Source organism: Solanum verrucosum, unplaced genomic scaffold (assembly GCF_900185275.1).
Source record: "Solanum verrucosum unplaced genomic scaffold, falcon-dt-bn FXZP01000108.1, whole genome shotgun sequence".
Classification (NCBI taxonomy): Eukaryota; Viridiplantae; Streptophyta; class Magnoliopsida; order Solanales; family Solanaceae; genus Solanum; species Solanum verrucosum.
The window spans coordinates 5,586,049-5,605,599 of NW_026020274.1; the positions used below are offsets into that span (position 1 = coordinate 5,586,049).

At 38.3% G+C, this 19,551-nt stretch overlaps 3 protein-coding genes across 8 annotated transcripts in view; 1 reads left to right on the top strand and 2 right to left on the bottom strand.

The window, feature by feature from the left end:
* The window catches only part of LOC125834094 (uncharacterized), a 68,294-nt gene extending 66,986 nt beyond the window's left edge, over window positions 1–1,308 (top strand). For 5 of the 6 annotated variants that reach the window (XM_049513274.1, XM_049513272.1, XM_049513273.1 and 2 more), the window contains 2 exons: window positions 274–356; window positions 931–1,308. In XM_049513274.1, the coding sequence (XP_049369231.1) occupies window positions 274–356; window positions 931–1,005 (158 nt within the window). In that variant the 3' untranslated portion in view covers window positions 1,006–1,308. The remainder of the gene's footprint in view (window positions 1–273; window positions 357–930) is intronic. The other variant, XM_049513268.1, reaches the window with a different exon arrangement.
* On the bottom strand, window positions 1,185–2,162 carry LOC125834100 (NAD(P)H-quinone oxidoreductase subunit M, chloroplastic). The gene is made up of 2 exons (XM_049513282.1): window positions 1,648–2,162; window positions 1,185–1,543 (listed from the first exon to the last, which is right to left on the bottom strand). Exons 1-2 carry the CDS (start codon window positions 2,098–2,100, stop codon window positions 1,361–1,363), a joined length of 636 nt encoding a protein of 211 aa, XP_049369239.1. The 5' UTR covers window positions 2,101–2,162; the 3' UTR covers window positions 1,185–1,360.
* A 709-nt stretch (window positions 2,163–2,871) lies between these two features.
* On the bottom strand, window positions 2,872–18,944 carry LOC125834088 (uncharacterized protein At1g21580). Its single transcript, XM_049513260.1, has 10 exons — window positions 14,516–18,944; window positions 12,752–12,941; window positions 12,529–12,679; window positions 12,317–12,437; window positions 12,041–12,115; window positions 8,576–8,651; window positions 4,474–4,744; window positions 4,345–4,387; window positions 4,145–4,248; window positions 2,872–3,594 (listed from the first exon to the last, which is right to left on the bottom strand). Exons 1-10 carry the CDS (start codon window positions 18,900–18,902, stop codon window positions 3,121–3,123), a joined length of 5,892 nt encoding a protein of 1,963 aa, XP_049369217.1. The 5' UTR covers window positions 18,903–18,944; the 3' UTR covers window positions 2,872–3,120.
* Between the last annotated feature and the right edge of the window lie 607 nt (window positions 18,945–19,551).

Consider the following 19,551-nt stretch of genomic DNA (forward strand, 5'->3'; position numbering starts at 1 on the left):
TGGGGTGTTTTTTCAAGTTTTGTGGTCTTTATACTACAAGAATAGGGTTCCCAATTAGCTTCCTATAGTTTATGTTACAGAAGAGAAAAAAAATACCATTTGATTGCTTGTCTACTTGAATTTCTTGGGAATATCAAACTCTCTAGTTGCAACTACCATATTGGCTGTTGATGTTCTTATTTCTGCTATTTTCTGTACCACTTTCTATCCAATCAGTGATGCGATCACCATATCAACAACAAATTATTAATATATTTTCAGTCAAAAATGCAGGTGTCAATCAGGAAATCAAAAGGGCCGGTCCTGACAAAGATAAAAAGTTGAACATCATGCGTGGATTTTTCTTTTGGTTAGAGGTGAAGGCTATTTCCCTACCATATATTGACTTCAATGAATGTTCCTTTCTTGTCTGTGTTTAACGTGCTCCTTGCAGTGACCATGCATGTGAATCTCCTCTCACTCATTCCAGAATGAAAACCACAGTATAAAATACACTTTTCCCACCAATCCACTTGCTTATCTTCAGATTCCTCAAACCAATGGCTGCTATTGTCCTATCAGTCATTTGCCTCTAAATTATGAAAGTACTGCATTTTGACCTCAAAAAAAACATGGGACACTAGTTGGCTTGCTCAAATGTACTTTTCTGTCTCCAAATTTTCAAGGATCAGCAAGGATGACAGATCTAAATTCTACGTCCATGTATCTTATTGTCAAAATTCTGATGTATAAATGAGGTTTGAACCAATGGAATTTCAGTAGTTACAAAGATTGACCAACAGAATGAGAACAAGGACCAACGGATAATTACTGCCTTTCATCTCAAATAAAAGCATGAATTTTTTCATTCACCATTATCTTTCTCATAGTGCTTGATCTGCAGAAGCTAGTGGCTTATACTAAAAGTATATTTTGTTTCAATATCTCCAGCATCTAACTCAGCAAGATGCATTCCAGCCTTGGGAGGATGCAGAATGTCTCCAGACGCTGCCTGGATCTCCTTAGAAGCTGTTACTTTTTCCCATTCCCGAATGTCAATGTGTGCCATAAAAACAAGCAATGGAAGAAAACCAACAACAATTATTATGCCGCAGTCCCAAATAAGTTAGGGTCAGCTATATGAATCCTCATTGACCATGTTTCCTTATTTAAGCTCAACTCATGTCATATCATTGTACCGTTAGTAGAAGAAACCCAAAGATTAATATTTCAATTACTGGTAGATAACATTTGTATTGTGTATGATCCATTTGGGAAAAGTTTTCAAGACAGACAGAGAAGGTGAAAGTTTCTTATACATTGTTACAACTGCATTTTTTGCTACTCATTATTTCAATATAGTCAACATTGTTACCTGAATTTACTGGTTTACATCTTCCATTTGTCCATTGTAATTGAACCCAACTCTTGGTTTCCCCATACTGAAGTTAAGAACTCTTGCATTCATGTTGTATTGGATTTCTCCAGTATAGAGAAGTTTTCTTATGTAGTGCTCTATGTCTGAACCTATCAGACGAAGTGTGTACTCCGTCAATGGAGCTCCCTGGTCCAGGTAAAAAATATTGGAGTTAGCATCTCTATTTCTAATCCATTTGGTACAAGAGTGATTACATAATTAAGCTTGTATTGAAGAGAAGTTTTCATTACCTCATAATGATCAACAAGTTCTTGGAAGTAAGAATAGACTTTGGTACAAGTATCATCAGTCCACACAAATTCATCAGTAGGGTCAAGAAGAAGTGTGAGTTTATCCATTTGTGTTTGATCGAAAGCAAAGGTTTCAGGATCAATATAAGCTGCATATATTCTAACATGTCTAGTAGCACTACTGAGCCATTGTCCTCCATGTTCTCTGGTCATGTTCTTGCTCTGCACATTTATTTGTGGTTCTACTGGCCTTGGCTTCTTCATTGCTTCTCCTTCTTGCTTTTCTTCTTCTTTCTTTTCTTCTTCTTTTTCTACTTTTAGCTCTTCAACTTCTGCTTGCTGTGCTGAAACTGAGAAAAAGTTTCTCCTTTTGAGTTGCTTATTCTTTCCCTTTGTGCTCCAACTTAACATGCTGAAATGGGTTGAAGCCGTGTATGTTGAAGTTGCTGCCATGTTTCCCCCTTTCTTTTGGCTCCTTTTTTTTCCTAGTGGTTTGTTATGTGTGATTTTTATGGCCTTTTCTTGAATGTTGATATTTTAATTTGAAGTTGGTATTGGGATATTGATATATCCTCCTTTTTGTGTGGATAGGAAATGTTTGTTTGCATATGGCTTCTTTTTGTTTATCTTATATTTTTTGTTCTGTGGCTGTGTTTAATAAAGGTTCATTACAAATTACTCTCACGTTGAGGTACTTAAATTACTTCGTTCTTAACCCTGTTAAACCAGGTTTAAAGGTTTGGTTAGTGAGTAAGATAAAAGCTAATTAGTGAATCCGATCCATGAAAGATAAGTATACAGGGCGTTTCACTTATATAGACAATACCAACAAATTGAAGTTCAGAAGTTTGTATGGTGGTGGAGATATATAGATTATCCTTAATATTATTGAGGAACATATTTGTCTTAAAAGAGATTACTCTGAGCATAAAAATGAGATGTATCCAGTGAAAAAATACTCTCAAGAACACATTTTGTTGGCATATTCTTCTTAGTTCTTACAACCTGTTTAGAAAAGTTCATTTTTGAGCCAGGATCTATTAGAAACAATCTTTTTATCTGTGTATTCATCACTGCCAAAAAAAGAATGCTTACCTGTCAAAAGTAAAATAAACATAATTCCAGCTGATTGAATCAACAGGTTCGTTATCACCTTGATAAAGACTCGATAAGAGTTCAGATTGACTTGAAAATTGTCAAGACTGAAAGGTTAAAGAACTGAAGTGAAACAGCTTCCAATAAAGACTTGTATAGAGGGGATGAAATTTTCATTTCCTTTAATTCTCACTATAACAACAGTTCTCTTGTTCTATCTCACACAACAGATTTTGTGAAACAAAAAATATGCCTAATCCTAAGACCTATACCTAAGTAATTAACTAAAAGCCTAAAGATAAAAAGAAAAAAAAATTGCTCTGCACTAGCAGAAGACTACATAAACCTAATTACACAACCTCATTTACAATGGTGAGGCTACTCTGATACATAGCTTGTGGTCATATCACTTGGGCTATCTATATAGGGAGATGAACCTACAGACCTATTCCTATTTATCAGACGCATGGGTTTAATAAGCTCATCGAGATCATCCAGTTGCATCTCTGCGGGACCACTCTCGCAAAGTGGCTTTTCCTCACTTCTCTGATCAATAGTATGTTCCTCTTCGTCGCTACCATCTAGGCCAATAAAATCGACAAACTTCCCTTCAAGGAATATGTCATTATTCCCCTTGACAGAAGGCTTCTCTGATCCAGCTGTTATGCACTCAGTAATATCAATGTGCGGAGAGCCAAAGTAACGACCTCGACCATTCTTTAATTCGCTCAAAGCTTTCCTTTTCACTCCCTTCCTTCTGTTTTTCGGATGGTGAAGCTTGCATTTTGAACCTTTGGGACAGTTGCCAGTTGCTTCAAAAACGGGGCAGACATAGGTGTGTTTCTTCTGACACTGCATGTTTAGAAATATGATCCATTTCACAAGTTTCAAGATTAGTGTGTTGTGTGTTTGTGATGATCTACATCTATTGTACAGAACATACAAAAATAATACTGAATAGTTGCATTCAGACAAAGAGGTGACATAATAAGTAAAAATACTTGGCAATATCACCGGTCAAAAATATAGCTATATCAAGGAAGTCATTTCAAAAACAAAAAATGACAAACAAGAAGAGGTAAGGGTCCCCACTAGTTCATTCATGGGGAGGTGCGGAGACTAGCCTCATCAGTTCTAACAAGTTTGGGGTAGGGACAAGCTTGTCCAGGAACCAAGAACCAGGAATCAACCAAACATAAAATTGGGTGAACAAACTAAACTGCAGAAGACCTTTGCTGATCATCCAAACACAGCTTTTAACTAAAAACTATTTCTACTTGGCACCATCTGGCATAAATTAGTTGTGAGCTATTAAAGAGCTTATCTAATTGGAATTTCAATCTTTTGAGTATCATATAGTTGGTATTGATTAATCTGGAAGCAGAAAACAAACAAAAAATACCTCATTGCCATCAGCACAATAGCCCCTGAGAAAACCTTCACAGATAGAAGCATTTGGATTCACATTTACATGTCTATAAGGACAATTCTCATTTGCGCATATTCCTGCCGAAAAGATTCAAGTTAGTGCTCTAACATCCTCTTGGTCGAATTGAATCAAAATATACTAACGGTAACACCTACAGATATAACAACACCCACCTTGCAGAAAATAGGAGCAGTCTTGCATTCTTTCAGGAATAACCTAATACATAAGGTGAAAACAAGTAAAAAGGCAAAAACTATTCATGCTGCAGCTACATCATTTATAGGGTTTAAGAAGTAACATACCTCGTGAGTCAATTTACAGTTTGTATCAGAGCAAGAACCATTCAGAAATTTAGAGCAGACGGCAATTTTAGATGGATCATGAATGTAAGGACATTTTCCATTATCCTTGTTACACTTGCCAAACCTTGTAAAAAACTGGCAATACTGTTTCTTTCTTGCCAACCGAATTCTAGCAGTGTGCAAACTCCAGCGTACTTTCTCACTTGCTAAGATGCGAACTCGTCTCTTTGGATTTCTAACCAGCTTATTACCATTGCCAACCCGTACATACCTACAAGCAGTTACAAGCTTTTATATTATATTATTCTTTTTATAAGGCAAAGTTTTATTCACGAGAATTAATTATATTTATCTTATTTCATTCATCTCTTGGAAGCAAGACAGTACTTTTTTACTTCTTTCATATTGACCACCTTTTTGGAATACCTACTATTTTTCAAGACTATGAAATCCAATAGAAAAGATTGAGATATAAGCAACAACTTAGTACCAAGAATTCATCTCTTGGAAGCAAGACAGTACTTTTTTTAGTTCTTTCATATTGGCCACCTTTTTGGAATACCTATTACTTTTCAAGACTATGAAATCCAATAGAAAAGATTGAGATATAAGCAACATCTTAAGTACCAAGAACTATGAACTGCTCATGCTTCCTGAAAGTTAAGGGATTTTGAGAAAAAGTTATGTAGTATGTGGGGATTTCAACATCACCAGGTATCCAGAGGAGAGAACCAACTACCAAAGAATCAATGGGGAAATGACCGAGTTTTCAGAATGGATCAATGACATGGAGTTTGTAGACCCTCCTTTATTTGGAGGGTCTTACACTTGGAGAAGGAGTGAAAATCATGAGAGTGCTTCCAGAATAGATAGATTCCTCTACTCTTCACAGTGGGAGGAACAATATCAACACATCAAACAATCAGTGATGCCAAAACTGGGATCAGACCACAACCCCATCATGCTTACATGTGGAGATATGGATTTCAAGAAGTCATATTTTAAGTTTGAACAATGGTGGTTGGGAGCGGATGGGTTCAAAGAGAGGGTAAAAGAATGGTGGGCCTCTTTCAATGTATCTGGGAGCCCAGCATACATCTTGACTACCAAACTAAAACTCCTAAAAGGGAAATTAAAAGAATGGGGGAAGGAAAACAAGAATAACTGGATACAAAGGAGGGAGGACATCCTGAACCAAATTACTGGATTAGAAAATATCATGGAGCAAAGAGCACTCACAGTTGATGAATTACTCCAGAAGGTTCATTTGGCAATGGAGTTTGAGGAGGTGATCAAGAATGAGGAGATAGCATGGAGACAGAGGTCTAGAATCCAATGGTTGAAAAATGGAGATAAGAACACCAAATATTTTCACATAATGGCCACAACACATAAGAGATGCAACACCATTGACAAAATTGAAGAGGAAGGGACGTATATCACTGATCCAGAAGTTATCAAGATTAAAATACAAGACTACTATCAGAATCTCTACAAAGAGACAGAGACATGGAGACCTAATCTAAACTTACAAGATTTCACAAGCATTAACTTGGAGGAACAGATCTGGCTGCAGAGACAGTTTGAGGAGGAAGAAGTCTTAAAAGGCATCAATCTTTGTGCTAGTGACAAGGCACCAGGACCTGATGGATTTCCAATGAGCTTCTTCAAAGAATTTTGGAGCGTCTTGAAAGAAGATATCTTAAACACTATGAAGCATTTCCATGAGTTCCAAGTTTTTGAAAAGAGTATGAATGCCACTTATGTGGCACTTATCCCAAAGAAGAGTGGAGCTACATCACCAAGGGACTTCAGACCAATAAGTCTAATTAGTGGGATGTACAAAATCATAGCTAAAGTGTTGGCTGAAAGGCTCAAACAGGTGGTAAACAAGCTGGTGAACAAGCACCAGATGGCATTTATTAAGGGCAGACAAATCATGGATGCTGCATTAATAGACAGTGAATGTGTGGACACAAGAGTAAGAGGAGAGAAAGCAGGCATCATGTGCAAACTTGATTTGGAAAAAGCATATGACCATGTAAATTGGGGGTTCCTTCTAAACATCTTAAGACAGATGGGGTTTGGACATAAATGGTTAAAATGGATAGGTTTTTGTATTAAAACTGTCAGGTTCTCCATTCACCTGGTGGGTTTTTTTTCATCTGAAAGGGGCTTGAGACAGGGTGATCCTCTCTCCCCTTTCCTTTTCATACTGGTCATGGAGGGGCTGAATAGCATGCTGAGGATAGCTACTCAAAGCAGATGGATAAGGGGATTTGAAGTTAGTAGCAGGGCAGGTGTGAGTATGGAGATTTGCCAATTGTTGTATGCGGATGACACTGTAATCTTCTGCGAGGCAAAAGAAGACCAGATTAGATATATCAGAGTGATACTTGTGATCCTGGAAACTGTCTCTGGTCTAAGGGTTAACTGGAGGAAAAGCAGTTTATTCCCTATCAAGGAAGTAGCACAGATGCAAAGATTGGCTAACATCCTAGGGTGCAAGATTGAGCAATTCCCAACAACTTACTTGGGAATGCCTCTGGGAAGCAATCATAAAGAACTACTGATATGGGATGGGATAATCCAGAGGTCAGAGAAGAAGTTAGCCATATGGAAATCTCAATACTTGTCACTCGGGGGCCGACAAACACTAATAAATGCAGTGCTAGACTCCCTCCCCACTTATGTCATGTCTCTATTTCCCTTACCTGCTAAGGTGCTAGAGAAATTGGACAAACTTAGAAGAGATTTTCTTTGGTTTGGAAACAAAGAAAGAAAGGGGTACTATCTAGTTAACTGGGAAACAGTGCAGCTACCTAAGCTCTCAGGTGGTCTTGGAGTTAGGAATCTTCAAATCCATAATGAGTGCCTCTTGACGAAGTGGCTGTGGAGATATGCGGAAGAAGAACATGCTCTTTGGAGAGAAGTTATACATCACAAGTATGGCCAGGACTCCCAATGGTGTACCAATGAGGTCACTATACCATATGGAGTTTCAACATGGAAAACAATAAGATCCTTCTGGACCAAACTAGCAAGAAACATCAAACTCAGAATAGGAAATGGAGCTAAAATACTATTCTGGAACGATGTTTGGGTAAGACATGAGGCATTAATGCAATCTTTCCCCGACTTATTTTCTTTCTGTACAATCCAGATATCATTCTAGCTGAGAGTTGGGGAAATGGTTGGGATATATCTTTCAGGAGACATTTCAATGACTGGGAAATAGATAGGGTGGCACAATTGTTACATGCAATCAATGAGTTTAATGGTTTTGTTGCAATGCCAGACACAATCTCGTGGGTACACTCTGAGGATGGAAGATTCACAGTTAACAAGCTCTATAAGAAGGAAATGGGAACTCAACAAGGTCTCAGATTGGCTAGATGGAAATATGTATGGATAAGCCAAGCACCAACCAAGATCAAATGTTTTGTATGGTTGGTAGCTAAGAGGGCTTGTCTGACACAGGAGGTACTGCAAAGGAAAGTAGTACCAAGGTGTTTTCTATGCAATGAGACAAATGAGACCAACAGCCATCTTTTTCTACACTGTAGAGTCACAGGTCAACTATGGTCTCTGTTTTTGAGGCTCACTGGTAACAGCTGGACGATGCCAGAACATAATGCTGACCTGTTGAGTTGCTGGATCAGGAGAGGAGGCAGTAAAAGCCAAAAAAAATGGTGGAGAATTATTCCAGCTTGCATATGGTGGTCAGTATGGAAGGAAAGAAATGGAAGATGCTATGAGAACAAATCAAACTCCATACAGAAAGTCAAAGAAAATTGCATTCCATATTTGTATTTTTGGTGTAAACAGGAATGTATAGAGGAGGTAGAGCAACTAGTAGATATGTTAGGATCTTTGTAATTAGCCTTCCTAGCCCCTCTATGTACGAATTTTTGGAGGTCACCAGCATAGCCTTAATGCTGAGGAATACAACATTACTAATTTCAAAAAAAAAAAAAGTTATGTAAATGAATATCACAATTCACAGTTAAAGCCACAACCCAATACAAACTTAATGCCTGAAGATAAACCAGCACTAGGTACATCATTGATAATGAACTGAAAACAAAAGTATTATACGTACTCATCGTTCCCAATCAATAATCTTTTCGGTATGTAAGATTTCTTTGCCTCTGGAACTGACACCGATGGTTCCTCATCTGTCCATAAACAATGGAGAATTACAAAGTCAAGCAGCAAATAATGTCAAGTGACAGTTGCAAGAAATAAATCAAAAACTTCACCGAAACCACTCTTAGAAATAAAAGAAAAGAGGCACCCCACCCCCACCTCCACAAGATATAAAGAACAAGACAAAGCTAGTATGTTTGAGCTCAAGTCTGCCTGATTTCAAAGAATGATTGATCAAGATAAAGATGGAAAGTACTTACTCAGGCTCCAAAACCCAAAAAAAAAATTAACAAATTAAAGGGAAAATGTCAATTCAAAATAGAAAGCAAGGGCATTAAGAAACAGGTAGGCCCTCAAGTGAAAAACGCTAAGAATCAATTTGCAACTTAGGTTCCAATAAACATGCAAATACAACAAACTTCTCATAATTATTACTCCCTCCGTCCCATTTTATGTGAGGTAGTTTGACTCGGCATGGAGTTTAAGAAAGAAAGGAATACTTTTAAAACTTGTGGTCCAAAATGAATGATAAAAATTTGTATGGCTGTAAATAATTTCATTAAAGGTAAAATAGACATTAGACATTTTATAGTTAAATTATTACTATAGAAATGTGTCATTCTTTTGGGACTGATTAAAAAGGAAAGTAAGTCACACAAATTGGGACAGAGGGAGTAAATTTTACTTTGATAAAGGAACTTCTCGAAATGTTGACTTCCATGACCATATTAGAAAAAAGACCTAAAAGACTTGGTTCTATCAAAAAGCCAGCAACCCTTTCAGCGTCTCCACTGAAAGAGGAGTGCCTGCTCCATCCATGAAAGCATTCAATTGAGAGAATTTTTCTGGTTGAAAGAAGTTGAGCACTGATAAAAAGAATACCATTGAATTAATAAGAATGACACATTTCCTCTTTTAAAAAACCTTACTGTTTTGACAATAAGAAAAAGGATCTTACTATTGAGATCGGTGTCCAAGCTGGCATTATCAAAGCTACTAACTAATGTTTAAAAAGCACTGCCTTTAAGAAAATTTGGACTATTAAACTGGATTTGGTTTCAGAACTATCAGAGTCTGCCATAAGAAACCAGGTTCTCTAGTAGACTAAAATCCAACTAGGAGCCGTGACTAAATGGATACATTTTAGCAACTTTTAAGTTCTTCAACAACTATCTCCAAAACATGAATATCTACTTTGTAGCATGTACTTCTCCTTTCAAACTTCATTGCAGGGGCATATTTGTAGTGGATTAAACAAAGGAACTTCACAGATCCTACCAATCAAAAATGGAACTTCACAGATTCTCTATATGGGTGGTGATGGCACAAAGAAATTAGACTTTTATAGCAAAAGCAGATGCAGTAAGGTTGGATCCACTTATATTGAAGTTCCAGCATATTGATTCTTGAATCAAGTAACCAACATTATTTAGTTTCACTCTTGAAGGGCACAATGAAACTAAAGGGCATGCAAGAGATGCATAACAGAGGCTGTAAAAAACTGAAACCTGCAATCTTATGTACTCTAGAAACTGAGAAGCACATGACTATGCCAACTGGCCTTTGTGCTATTTAGTTATCAGAAAAGATGGTTTTAGGGAGAAATGAGTCATGTCGATCAATTTATGCATTTCCATTGTTTAAACTCTCAATATTTATAAATCAAACCCATAGTTATTTTCCAATCCAAAGAGGCTTAAAACAAAGACTCTCGTCTCCCTTCACATTTCTATTAGCAACGGAACTTTGGCATTTACCCTGGTGAAACTAACCATTCAATGGTCACATATTATGTGGTAATGAAGCACAAGCAAAGCAAATAAAGGTGTTGCAAATTGTTTTTGAGGAGGCTGCTTCTTGGCTGCATGCAACTTATCTAAGAACAGTTTGTTTTTCTACTTCTTTTTTTATTGGTTATCTAAGAGCAGTTAGTTCCTTGTAGAGAATATACAGATATTGATCAACATATTCGACTAAAAGGTGGAATACTTCTCCACTGCCTGCCCTAGTTTGCCATGAGATGGTGACAGAACTGGACAGCGTCAATTTGGCAGGGGTGATTGTGAAGTGTACGTGAAAGTGCAATATCTTTCCATGGAAGGGATCACTTTGATTAATAATATACTGTGACCCTACATTCCAAGTGTGCCAGTGCAGTGAAGAAATTCGATAAGCCGTGAACGGATTTCAGGTGGCATGGGAATGGTGAAAGAAGAAAGAATTCATATGGTCAAATGGACAACTGTCGCAGCACCTAAAAATGCAGAGGTATGGGAGTGAAAAACGTGCAAATACAAAATAACATAAGAGGAAAATTATTCCCTTCAAATAAACATGAGGGGCAAAGGGATTGATCAAGAAAGCTGTTTCGCCTAGCAGTACGACGCTTGTACTGATCTGCCACCAACCAGACGTTGTCTAACCAAATTCAATTCTCTCAATACTTCCTCAAAAAAAAACAAGTAAGGAGAGCCACAATTTAGTCCTGCAAGCAGCTCTAGAATGTCAGTTGCACTCATAAGAACACCCCCTGTTTTTTTCCTTTCCTCGTAAGCCTCTGCTATTTCCACTAAATGAGCCAGCCAACATCTTCAATGGCAGCTGAATTCAGAGAATGATCGGGAAGAGTTGTCAAAGGAGGTCATCAAAACTAGGTAAGAAATGGAGGGATTTTGGTCCACCAATGGAGTAACCACTTCATATGAGATTGCACTTTGGAAATATAGAAGGAAGCCCTGAGGCAAATAAAGCTAACTCAGTTTTCTTTCAGTGTGGCAAGACAAATGGAGTGAAGTGTAGTCCCTAACACTAAAGTTTAAGACCTATACACTATGCAACTGGCTGTAGAGTGCAGACTGGACGATTGATGAAAAATTAATTTCAGAAGTACCCTCTCTTACTGGGAAATCAGCACGGTGCAATTCATGTGCAGAAACAAGGAAATAAAAAAACTGGAGAAAAGTCCTGATCTATGGTTGAAAATGATGCAAAAATGGTGCGTTCTCAGTCAAGTCCTGTGAGATAGAGTGGAGATGGCCAATTACAGTGCAATGATCCACTAAGACCATGTGATCCAACCAACATTTGAAGAGAGAAACATTTAACAGAGCCACAAAACGCAGGAACTCAGGAAGGTACAAAAGTTCCCACATAAATATGAACAGCGAGATTTCAGCTCCATAAGTCAAAATTAAGTCCTTCTCATTGCTTTGACTATCACAAACAAAATTGAAGCATTCTCTAAAATGATATTGCAGGTACCAAACACAAATATGATAACTTAAAGGAACTTACATTCTCATAGCAAACACTTTGTAAGGCAAAAGTGGCAATTAAGCATCATAATGAAAAGGTTAAAAGAAAAAAAATGTAAGGTGGAAGGAGGAAAAAAAGAATCAGCAAAAAAGGAGCAGACCACCTGAAATTCTTTGTAGTGTCTTCCCAGAAGAGTCCATCTTATACCGCTCACAACCAATGCGGAATATCCTTTCTCCTGTATAAAGTTAGAAGACCATCATAGTGCTCAATTAAAAGAGAGTACAACATTTGGAAAATGTACATAAAAAGGACATAGCTTTTGTGGTAATTATTAAAAGGACAAAGCTGATACATTGACATCCAATTACATTGTACAATATTTTTGAGAAACTTGGAAAAAATGAATATGCCACACCAGGGTAGAGAACTGGCCTACCTGGGAGCAGCTTTACACTATAAAACTTACGAGAAACATTATTTCCATTCATTGAGTCAGCATTAAAACCATATTGTCCCCTTTTCCTTTTGTCAACAGCAGCAACTGCTAGCGCAGCTTCCTGCAAAAAAGCCTTCACTTAACAACTCAATTCCTACATCTACTCGCAAATTTTACAACCCCAAAATAAACCTGAGTGCAGCTGGACAAACCTCAGTAGCCTTCTTTGACCTTTGCTCAATAGATTTTGACCACTTTAGACTAGAGCCAGAGACACTTAACACCTTAGATCTTCGTAAAGAGAGTCCATGAATTGACCTTGTGTAGATTGTCTCCCGCTTTTTTGAGAGCAGTAACTTCCGTCTAAAAGAAAATATACTTGAGGAATAATGTTTGACACCAAAAGAAATGAACGAGCCTGAAATGATTCCTCACCTGATAATAGAGGAATTGTCACTTGGAGAGGAACTCAGGAAACTCCTCCGATAGCTAGCTCTTTTCCATGGAAATAAGTAAGGCCAAAGTTTCTCATACTCTACAGTGCCGCCATATTTCCTTGATGACTGAGTATCACCTAATTTCCAGACCGATGAGAACTTTGACAATTTAGAGGTCTTGGCTAAACCTGCAAAAAGTACTTTAGTTAAACCTTGTCTGATTAGTGATAATATTGGCATTAACTTTAAAAAAGATGGTGTTCTAGGGAAAAACAAGTATATAATATTTGAATAAAAAAGCATTAACCCTTCGTGAAGTAATTTTGGTTTAATTAAACACTCTCTGACAAAAATTGTGCCGGGGTCTATCAGAAACAAGCCTCTCTGCCCCCGTAAAGGTAAGGTAGGGGTAAGGTCTGCGTACAACCTACCCTCCTCAGACCACACAAGTGGGATTACACTGGGTATGTTGGTGTACTCTCTGACAAGAATAAGTAATACTAATTCCAATCATCAGTTCCGCCAATTCTATCCCCTAACATGCTGTTAGGCAGTAGACAAAGTTCTGCAAGGATTATAATGAATGATTTTGTAATATTGGAACTAATAAATCCTTGAAGTGCATATACTTAATTTTTGACAAATGGTTGGTTCATTTCATTGAAAGAATGGAAGATACACGTAACGGAAAACATATGTTTGGTTAAGTTGGATAAAGATTTGTTTGCAGTTTACTTCAACTTTTGAAGTAAATAAGAAAAAAGAAAGATATATTAGGTACTCTATCCAAGGATTGCTAATCCCGGTATTAACTTTCATGCCGAATCCGGTACAGAATGAACTATGGCATAAAAAATTTTAATATTGCTTATACTGGAAATAGAAGTCCTACCAAACACGGGATAAAATGATTTCAAATATTTTCAAGTACCCATATTCAAAACCTAAAATGAAGACCATGTAGAACCTATGATTGTCATCTCATTGCAATTGACTCTTTCTTCATTAACTTGTGAAGTCCAATGTTTTGCCAAAATACAAACTAACCCAAAAAATAATGTTCCATGAAGCTGTTGGGAATTTCACACTACCCTCTCCTCCACCCATGTGAAACAGCTACATCCTGTCACAGGTCTCTCCACAGTATGCACAACAAAACTTTTGAGCTCGAGGAACTAATAAATTTTTCAGCTGTCATTAGGAAATGTCCTTGTAGAACCATAGATTAGTGGAGTATCTTTTACCAAGTAAAGCTGGTTTTTGTTTCCATGTGTTGATAGAAATGCCGCAAAAAGACACTTTGAAGTGAAATAAAGGAGAACAATTCCTTGATCAAAATAAATATATATACAAAAAAGCATGATATCAAATATTTCAAACTGACAAAACAGATCAATCAATCAACTAGACTTTCAGCTATATGACTTCTTTATATAAATTTTCACTCTATTCAGGTCTATTTCAGTCCTATACAAAACATCAACTAAACATTGATTGAATTCACGAACGTTGCTTGGACTTAATCATGGTTTGTTTAGTAACTTACTCTTACCTCGGAATCCAGTTTTTCAATTCAAATTCTTTGAAAATCTAACCAATGCTAAATTAATATAATTGCCATACTGCATAGGCTTAATTATGATTTAGTCAACAAAAAGTTTATAACATGAAAGCTGAGCAAAAGCAATCAGTTGAAGCAGAAGTCAGATCATGCAAATACCAACAGCACCAAATATGATGAGTTGTAAAAGTATATCCTTACCATTCAGCCTTTTCGTACCTCTTTGGAAAGGAACTATATTCTTTGTCATGACAATTCTTTGCTTCATATGATTATTGCCAGATGCACGAATCAGTTGATTCTTTCTCCTCTTATAGTAGCCATTGGATGAAGTCTGGGTCTTATCTGAAGCTGCAAGTAACTGATTCAATCTTTGCTTCACAAAAACTATATTCTTTTTGGAACTGCCTTCATCTAATGTATTCTGGCTTCCAGAATCACCTCCCAGACCAATTTGACATTCAGGAACTGCAGAAGATGTTGAAGGATGCTCAGAAGGCTTCAGCGCCAAAATATTGTCAGTTACTTCCATAGGATCTGAGTTTGTAGCAATACTACCATTTCCAGGATGATCTACCACTGGTGAAGATGTAGACACCAATGTAATGCAACTAAATGATTCGCTCTGTGTCGGGGTTTTGGGTCTCTCTGAAGGAGCATTTACTTCTGGAGTTCCCCTGCAGCTAGGTGAACCAGTTATCTCAGCCCTGTTCTCACATTTTCTCCTAAGGTCATTCACACCAGAAGAGTTCAACCGGTAAGTTGAAGAACTTGGAGCATGGTATCCTTTGGGAACGGAACCAACAGGAGAAGGATTTCTGACAAGACTGTTACCCTTGCGAATGTAAGAGCCGACTTTCGCAGTGTCCTTAGATAAATGGCTTTGTGGAGGTAGGGCGTTCATTTGGGAACCTCGTCCAACAACAGAGGAAGAGCTATTACCAGTTCTATGCCATGTCAGTGGCTTCTTCGGAACGGGCACATTCCTTAGAGTGATAAAACTCGATGGGCGAACAGATAAAACCCTAGAGCCAGCAGGACTTTGCTGGTTTGCACCTACATTTGGTTTCCGACCCTGTGAACTCACATTCTTGGAGGACTTTACTGTGTTCTGTGATGATAATGCCACAGTACTGACATTAACCAGAGGATCGCCACCAACTTTATGATCTGAACTTCTACCAAACTCAAAAGCATCTGACGATGTCTTCACTGAAGAAGAAATATTGTCATAAGCTGTTATGGAATTTTCATCAACTCTTAGGGCTTTTTCAATAACAATTTCACTGGACATTGATGACTTATCAATAGGTTCCTCAGAGACTGAGCTATTAGTTAAGTCAGGAAATGACACCAGCGGTGACATATCCAGCACAGATTCCATACTTTTGACACTTACTTTGTTGGCAAATAAAGAGAGATTATCTGCCAATAAAGGCATGTCATCCCTGTCAAGCACATAATTACAGCTTTCATGACCTTCTGGGGCCAACTTTTGGTCCATTCCAACAGAGGAACCTTTGTCATCACTTACTCTATCAGCCATTCTTAGCATCTCAATGGACACAACTGAAGTTGTAGTTTCTTGTCCCACTGCTCCCAATTGAGAATTGTGAGGAATGACTTGCTGAACATCTGAAAAGTGATCCATCAAGCCATCTTCAAATGGCTCAGCCTGACATACACCCTTGGCAGTACTGCTGCTCTCAAGCACATTGACTGATGGACGAGCTAGTGGACTATCATCTACATTGGTCAATGTATTTCGAGATTCTAACTCTGTCACGGAAACATCATTGATCATAGGCACTGTAATTGGCCTGCTAGAAGGTTCCTCATAGGTGGTAACACAGGGTACAGATTTAACCTTAGCTGGCGAAGAAACTTCACTTTTCTTGGGACTCTTGGTAGAACATGAATCGGAATCATCTTTAAAACAATCCTGAAGTGACAGCTCCACTTCTGAAGGCCCCCCATGTGAGTGATCCCCCTTTAGTGAGTCGGTCCCATTACCAGAAACTGTACCATCCTCTTCTTCAGAGGCATGATCTTCTCTAAAACAACTGAAATTATTACCTTGGCCTAGCAAATAACTAACCACATTTTCCCCTGTCTTACTCATCTTCGTAGTGGACAAAACAGACTCATCATCCATAATCTTCCTCTTCCTGGTGACCTTAGGTAAACAGTCATCATCCACAATAATCCTAACATCATCTCCAACAGAAACCACTGCATTGATAGATCCTTTAGTATGTCTCATCTCAGGTGACAATGTGACTCCATCAACACATGATTCAAAACTACCGCCAAAAGTACCAGCCCTTGGATCACTATTACTCAAACACTCTGCAGTTTGCAAGTCATTGACAACCGCAATTCTCCCAGTCTCATCAGAATTAGAACTACTGTCATTTCCATTCAAGAAACTCTCTCGGAGTCCTTTCTCAATATTAGTCAACAGAGGTACAATGTTGGGGTCACTGGATGGCTCCACAGAACCTGCTCCAAAGGATCCTATAGCAGCAACTGCATTCTTCTTCCCATCAGAAAACCCCAACCCAGAATCAGCAGAGATATATGTATCTTCAGTTGACGAAGACACTTCATCTTTGTGAATTTCTCTCCCATCGCCATTTCTTTCTTCACAAGCCATGGACTCAGAAGATTCTTTAATAGGACCATATTCGGACACTCGGAGCTCATCCTCAGAATTCCCTCCAACATGACCAGTATTATCCGCATCAGAACTAGTAGGTTTGTTTTGTACTTCAATCATACATGTCTCAAAATTCATCGTGGAAGGGACACTCTGAACTGATCTGCTGGTATAATCAGCAACGCCATTAATTTCAGAGTCCACGCTTGAAGAAACCAAGACTTTAGCTGGACTAGCTTTCTTCCCATCAGATTTAGACTGCTCTACAGACTCATCTTTACTAACAGCAGACAGTTTAGAAGGTTTTTCTAGTTTGCTAACTACTTCATCTGAAGGCAATTTCACATTGATAGGGTTTATGACTTTCTTCTTAGTCACTTTCTTCTTTCTAACTATGAAGAAAGGTATTCTAAACTTCTCAACATGATTACTACCCTGATTCAAAACCTTGATCTCTGCAGATTCCTTGCTTTCTTTGATTCCAGTTAAATCATTTGTCACAGTGGAACTCAGCAACGAAGTGCTGTTAGATGGACTACTAGCAACAGAAACTGTATCTTCATCAGGCAAAAGTTTTGACTCGTTGTTATTCAAGGTACCATTAGATGTGCGTCCATCAACAGAATCTGTAATTTTAGCTGCCAAGTGTCTTGAATCCTTGTAAGAACCCAAAGTGCACTTAGATGAACTTCCAACTGCAGAAACCGTAATTTTATCTGCCAAACAATTGAACTCCTGGTTAGAACTTGGTCGGCAACCAGAATCATTTGCTGAACCATTACCCTTTCCCAAATCGTCCCCAATTCTCTTTGTTGGAGAACCAGAGAAATTCACTTTTCTAATCTTCTTACATCTAGGTGCTTCACTTCTGTCTGAGTCAATGGCGGAGCTTGACGGGGTCATAATGGCCTTTGCTACAAGTGCATTAGATTTAAATGAAACATCAAGCTCCATCTGACTTCCCTCTCTTTCCTCAACCCTTCTCTCCAACCTCTCAAACACATCTTTCTGCTTTCCCCTTACCGCACCAGAACTCAAGTCATGGTCCTGATTTCTACTCCTGTTGTTAGCTTTCCCACATTGAATCCTGAGTAATGCACTCTTCTTCTGCACTTGCTTCTTCTGCGGAGACCTATGAATTTCCTCCTTGTCCACTCTTAACCTATTGCTAAACCTAACATCACCGTAATCATTACCATTATCCAAGGAAGACACTCGCCTAGAAGAAGAACCAACTGGAACCTCATCAACATTACCACCATATTCCCATCTCTCATCTTCATATCTATCATCACGCAACTCATAATTCCCCGGACTCGGTCTAAAATCCCTCGATGGGTTTGTATCAATATCCATTCTACGCCTCTCAAGACGGTACCTTTCATCATCATCATACTTGCTATTCACATCTCTCCTAACCCTAAGAGGCTCTTGACTATCGTTTACAGAGCTAGCACGATTCTCTCTCAACCCACTTGAGGTAAAATCATTCACAGTAAACCTCGGTGGAGGAGGAGGAGGAGGGTTATGGTAATGGTCGTTATAATGAAAACTTGAGGGATGCGGGTGAGGGGGCTGGTATGGAGGTTGATTTAGGGTTATATTAGAGGAAACCCTAAGGGGAGAGCGATTTTGGTGATAATCGTATCGAGGGTTTTCTGAATGACGAGAAGGAAAGGAGAACTGGGATTTGTGGTGGAAGGGAGGGGATGGGGAAGGAGGAAGAGGGGGGTGAGAGATATGGCGCTGAGGTGGTGGTGGAGGGAGATTGGAGAGTGGTGGTGGTGGTGGAAGCCGTTGCTGTGGCGGCTGCGGCGGCGGAGGAAGGTGGTGGAAGAAATTAGGGTTATGGGAAAAGTTTGGAGGAGGTGGAACGTACCTGTGGTGATGGTGACGGTGGTGCTGGTGGTGATAGGGAGGAAGATCCATGGAGACCGTGAGGTCTTACCGGAGAAGAACGGACCTGCGGCAGCGGCAGTGGGAGCGGCAGCGGCGACAGCAGCCTTTGTTTGAATTTTTGACAAACGTTTGGTCGCATGAGAAGTTGAGAACCACAAAAATTAATCAGTTTGACATTTTAGAGTAAAGTTACCTTGTCTAAACTGGATATTCTTTTCTTTCCCGCCCAAGTGGGAATTCTTTTTTTTTTTTGACCAACTGGGGGTAATTATGGCTATTTTTTTTATGTGTGTCCATATTATATAAATACTAATATATTAATTGTATATATTAATGCAGATTATTTTTTACAACATTCTGGATCTTTTTTACAAAGAAAAACTTTGTTTTCCTTTTAAGTGTCTAAACATTGTTGTTTCTCAATTTTTCTTTTATGTTTTCATCCAAATTATCAATCATCCAAAACTTCAAGATTCTAACTAATAGTACTTGAAAAAAAATATATATTAAATCTTCAAAAAATAAAAAATAAGATGGAAGGTAAAAGTAGAGAAAGGGAAGTCGAAATGCATTTCGTTGGTAATAAAGGTGATTGGAGGATCATTTTGAGCAATAAGTGATAATTATGTTATTTTAAACTTGAAAATTTGGAATAAGGCTGTCATATGCAAACTCCTCT

Coding starts and splice junctions, on each gene's coding strand:
- LOC125834100 (XM_049513282.1), bottom strand. CDS start 2,100: ATGGCAGCAACTTCAACATACACGGCTTCAACCCATTTCAGCATGTTA. Junction 1,544..1,647: donor AACTTGTTGATCATTATGAG/GTAATGAAAACT, acceptor TACCTGGACCAG/GGAGCTCCATTGACGGAGTA.
- LOC125834088 (XM_049513260.1), bottom strand. CDS start 18,902: ATGGATCTTCCTCCCTATCACCACCAGCACCACCGTCACCATCACCAC. Junction 4,745..8,575: donor TTATTGATTGGGAACGATGA/GTACGTATAATA, acceptor AACTGCTTGTAG/GTATGTACGGGTTGGCAATG. Junction 4,249..4,344: donor CTGCTCCTATTTTCTGCAAG/GTGGGTGTTGTT, acceptor TCTTTTCGGCAG/GAATATGCGCAAATGAGAAT.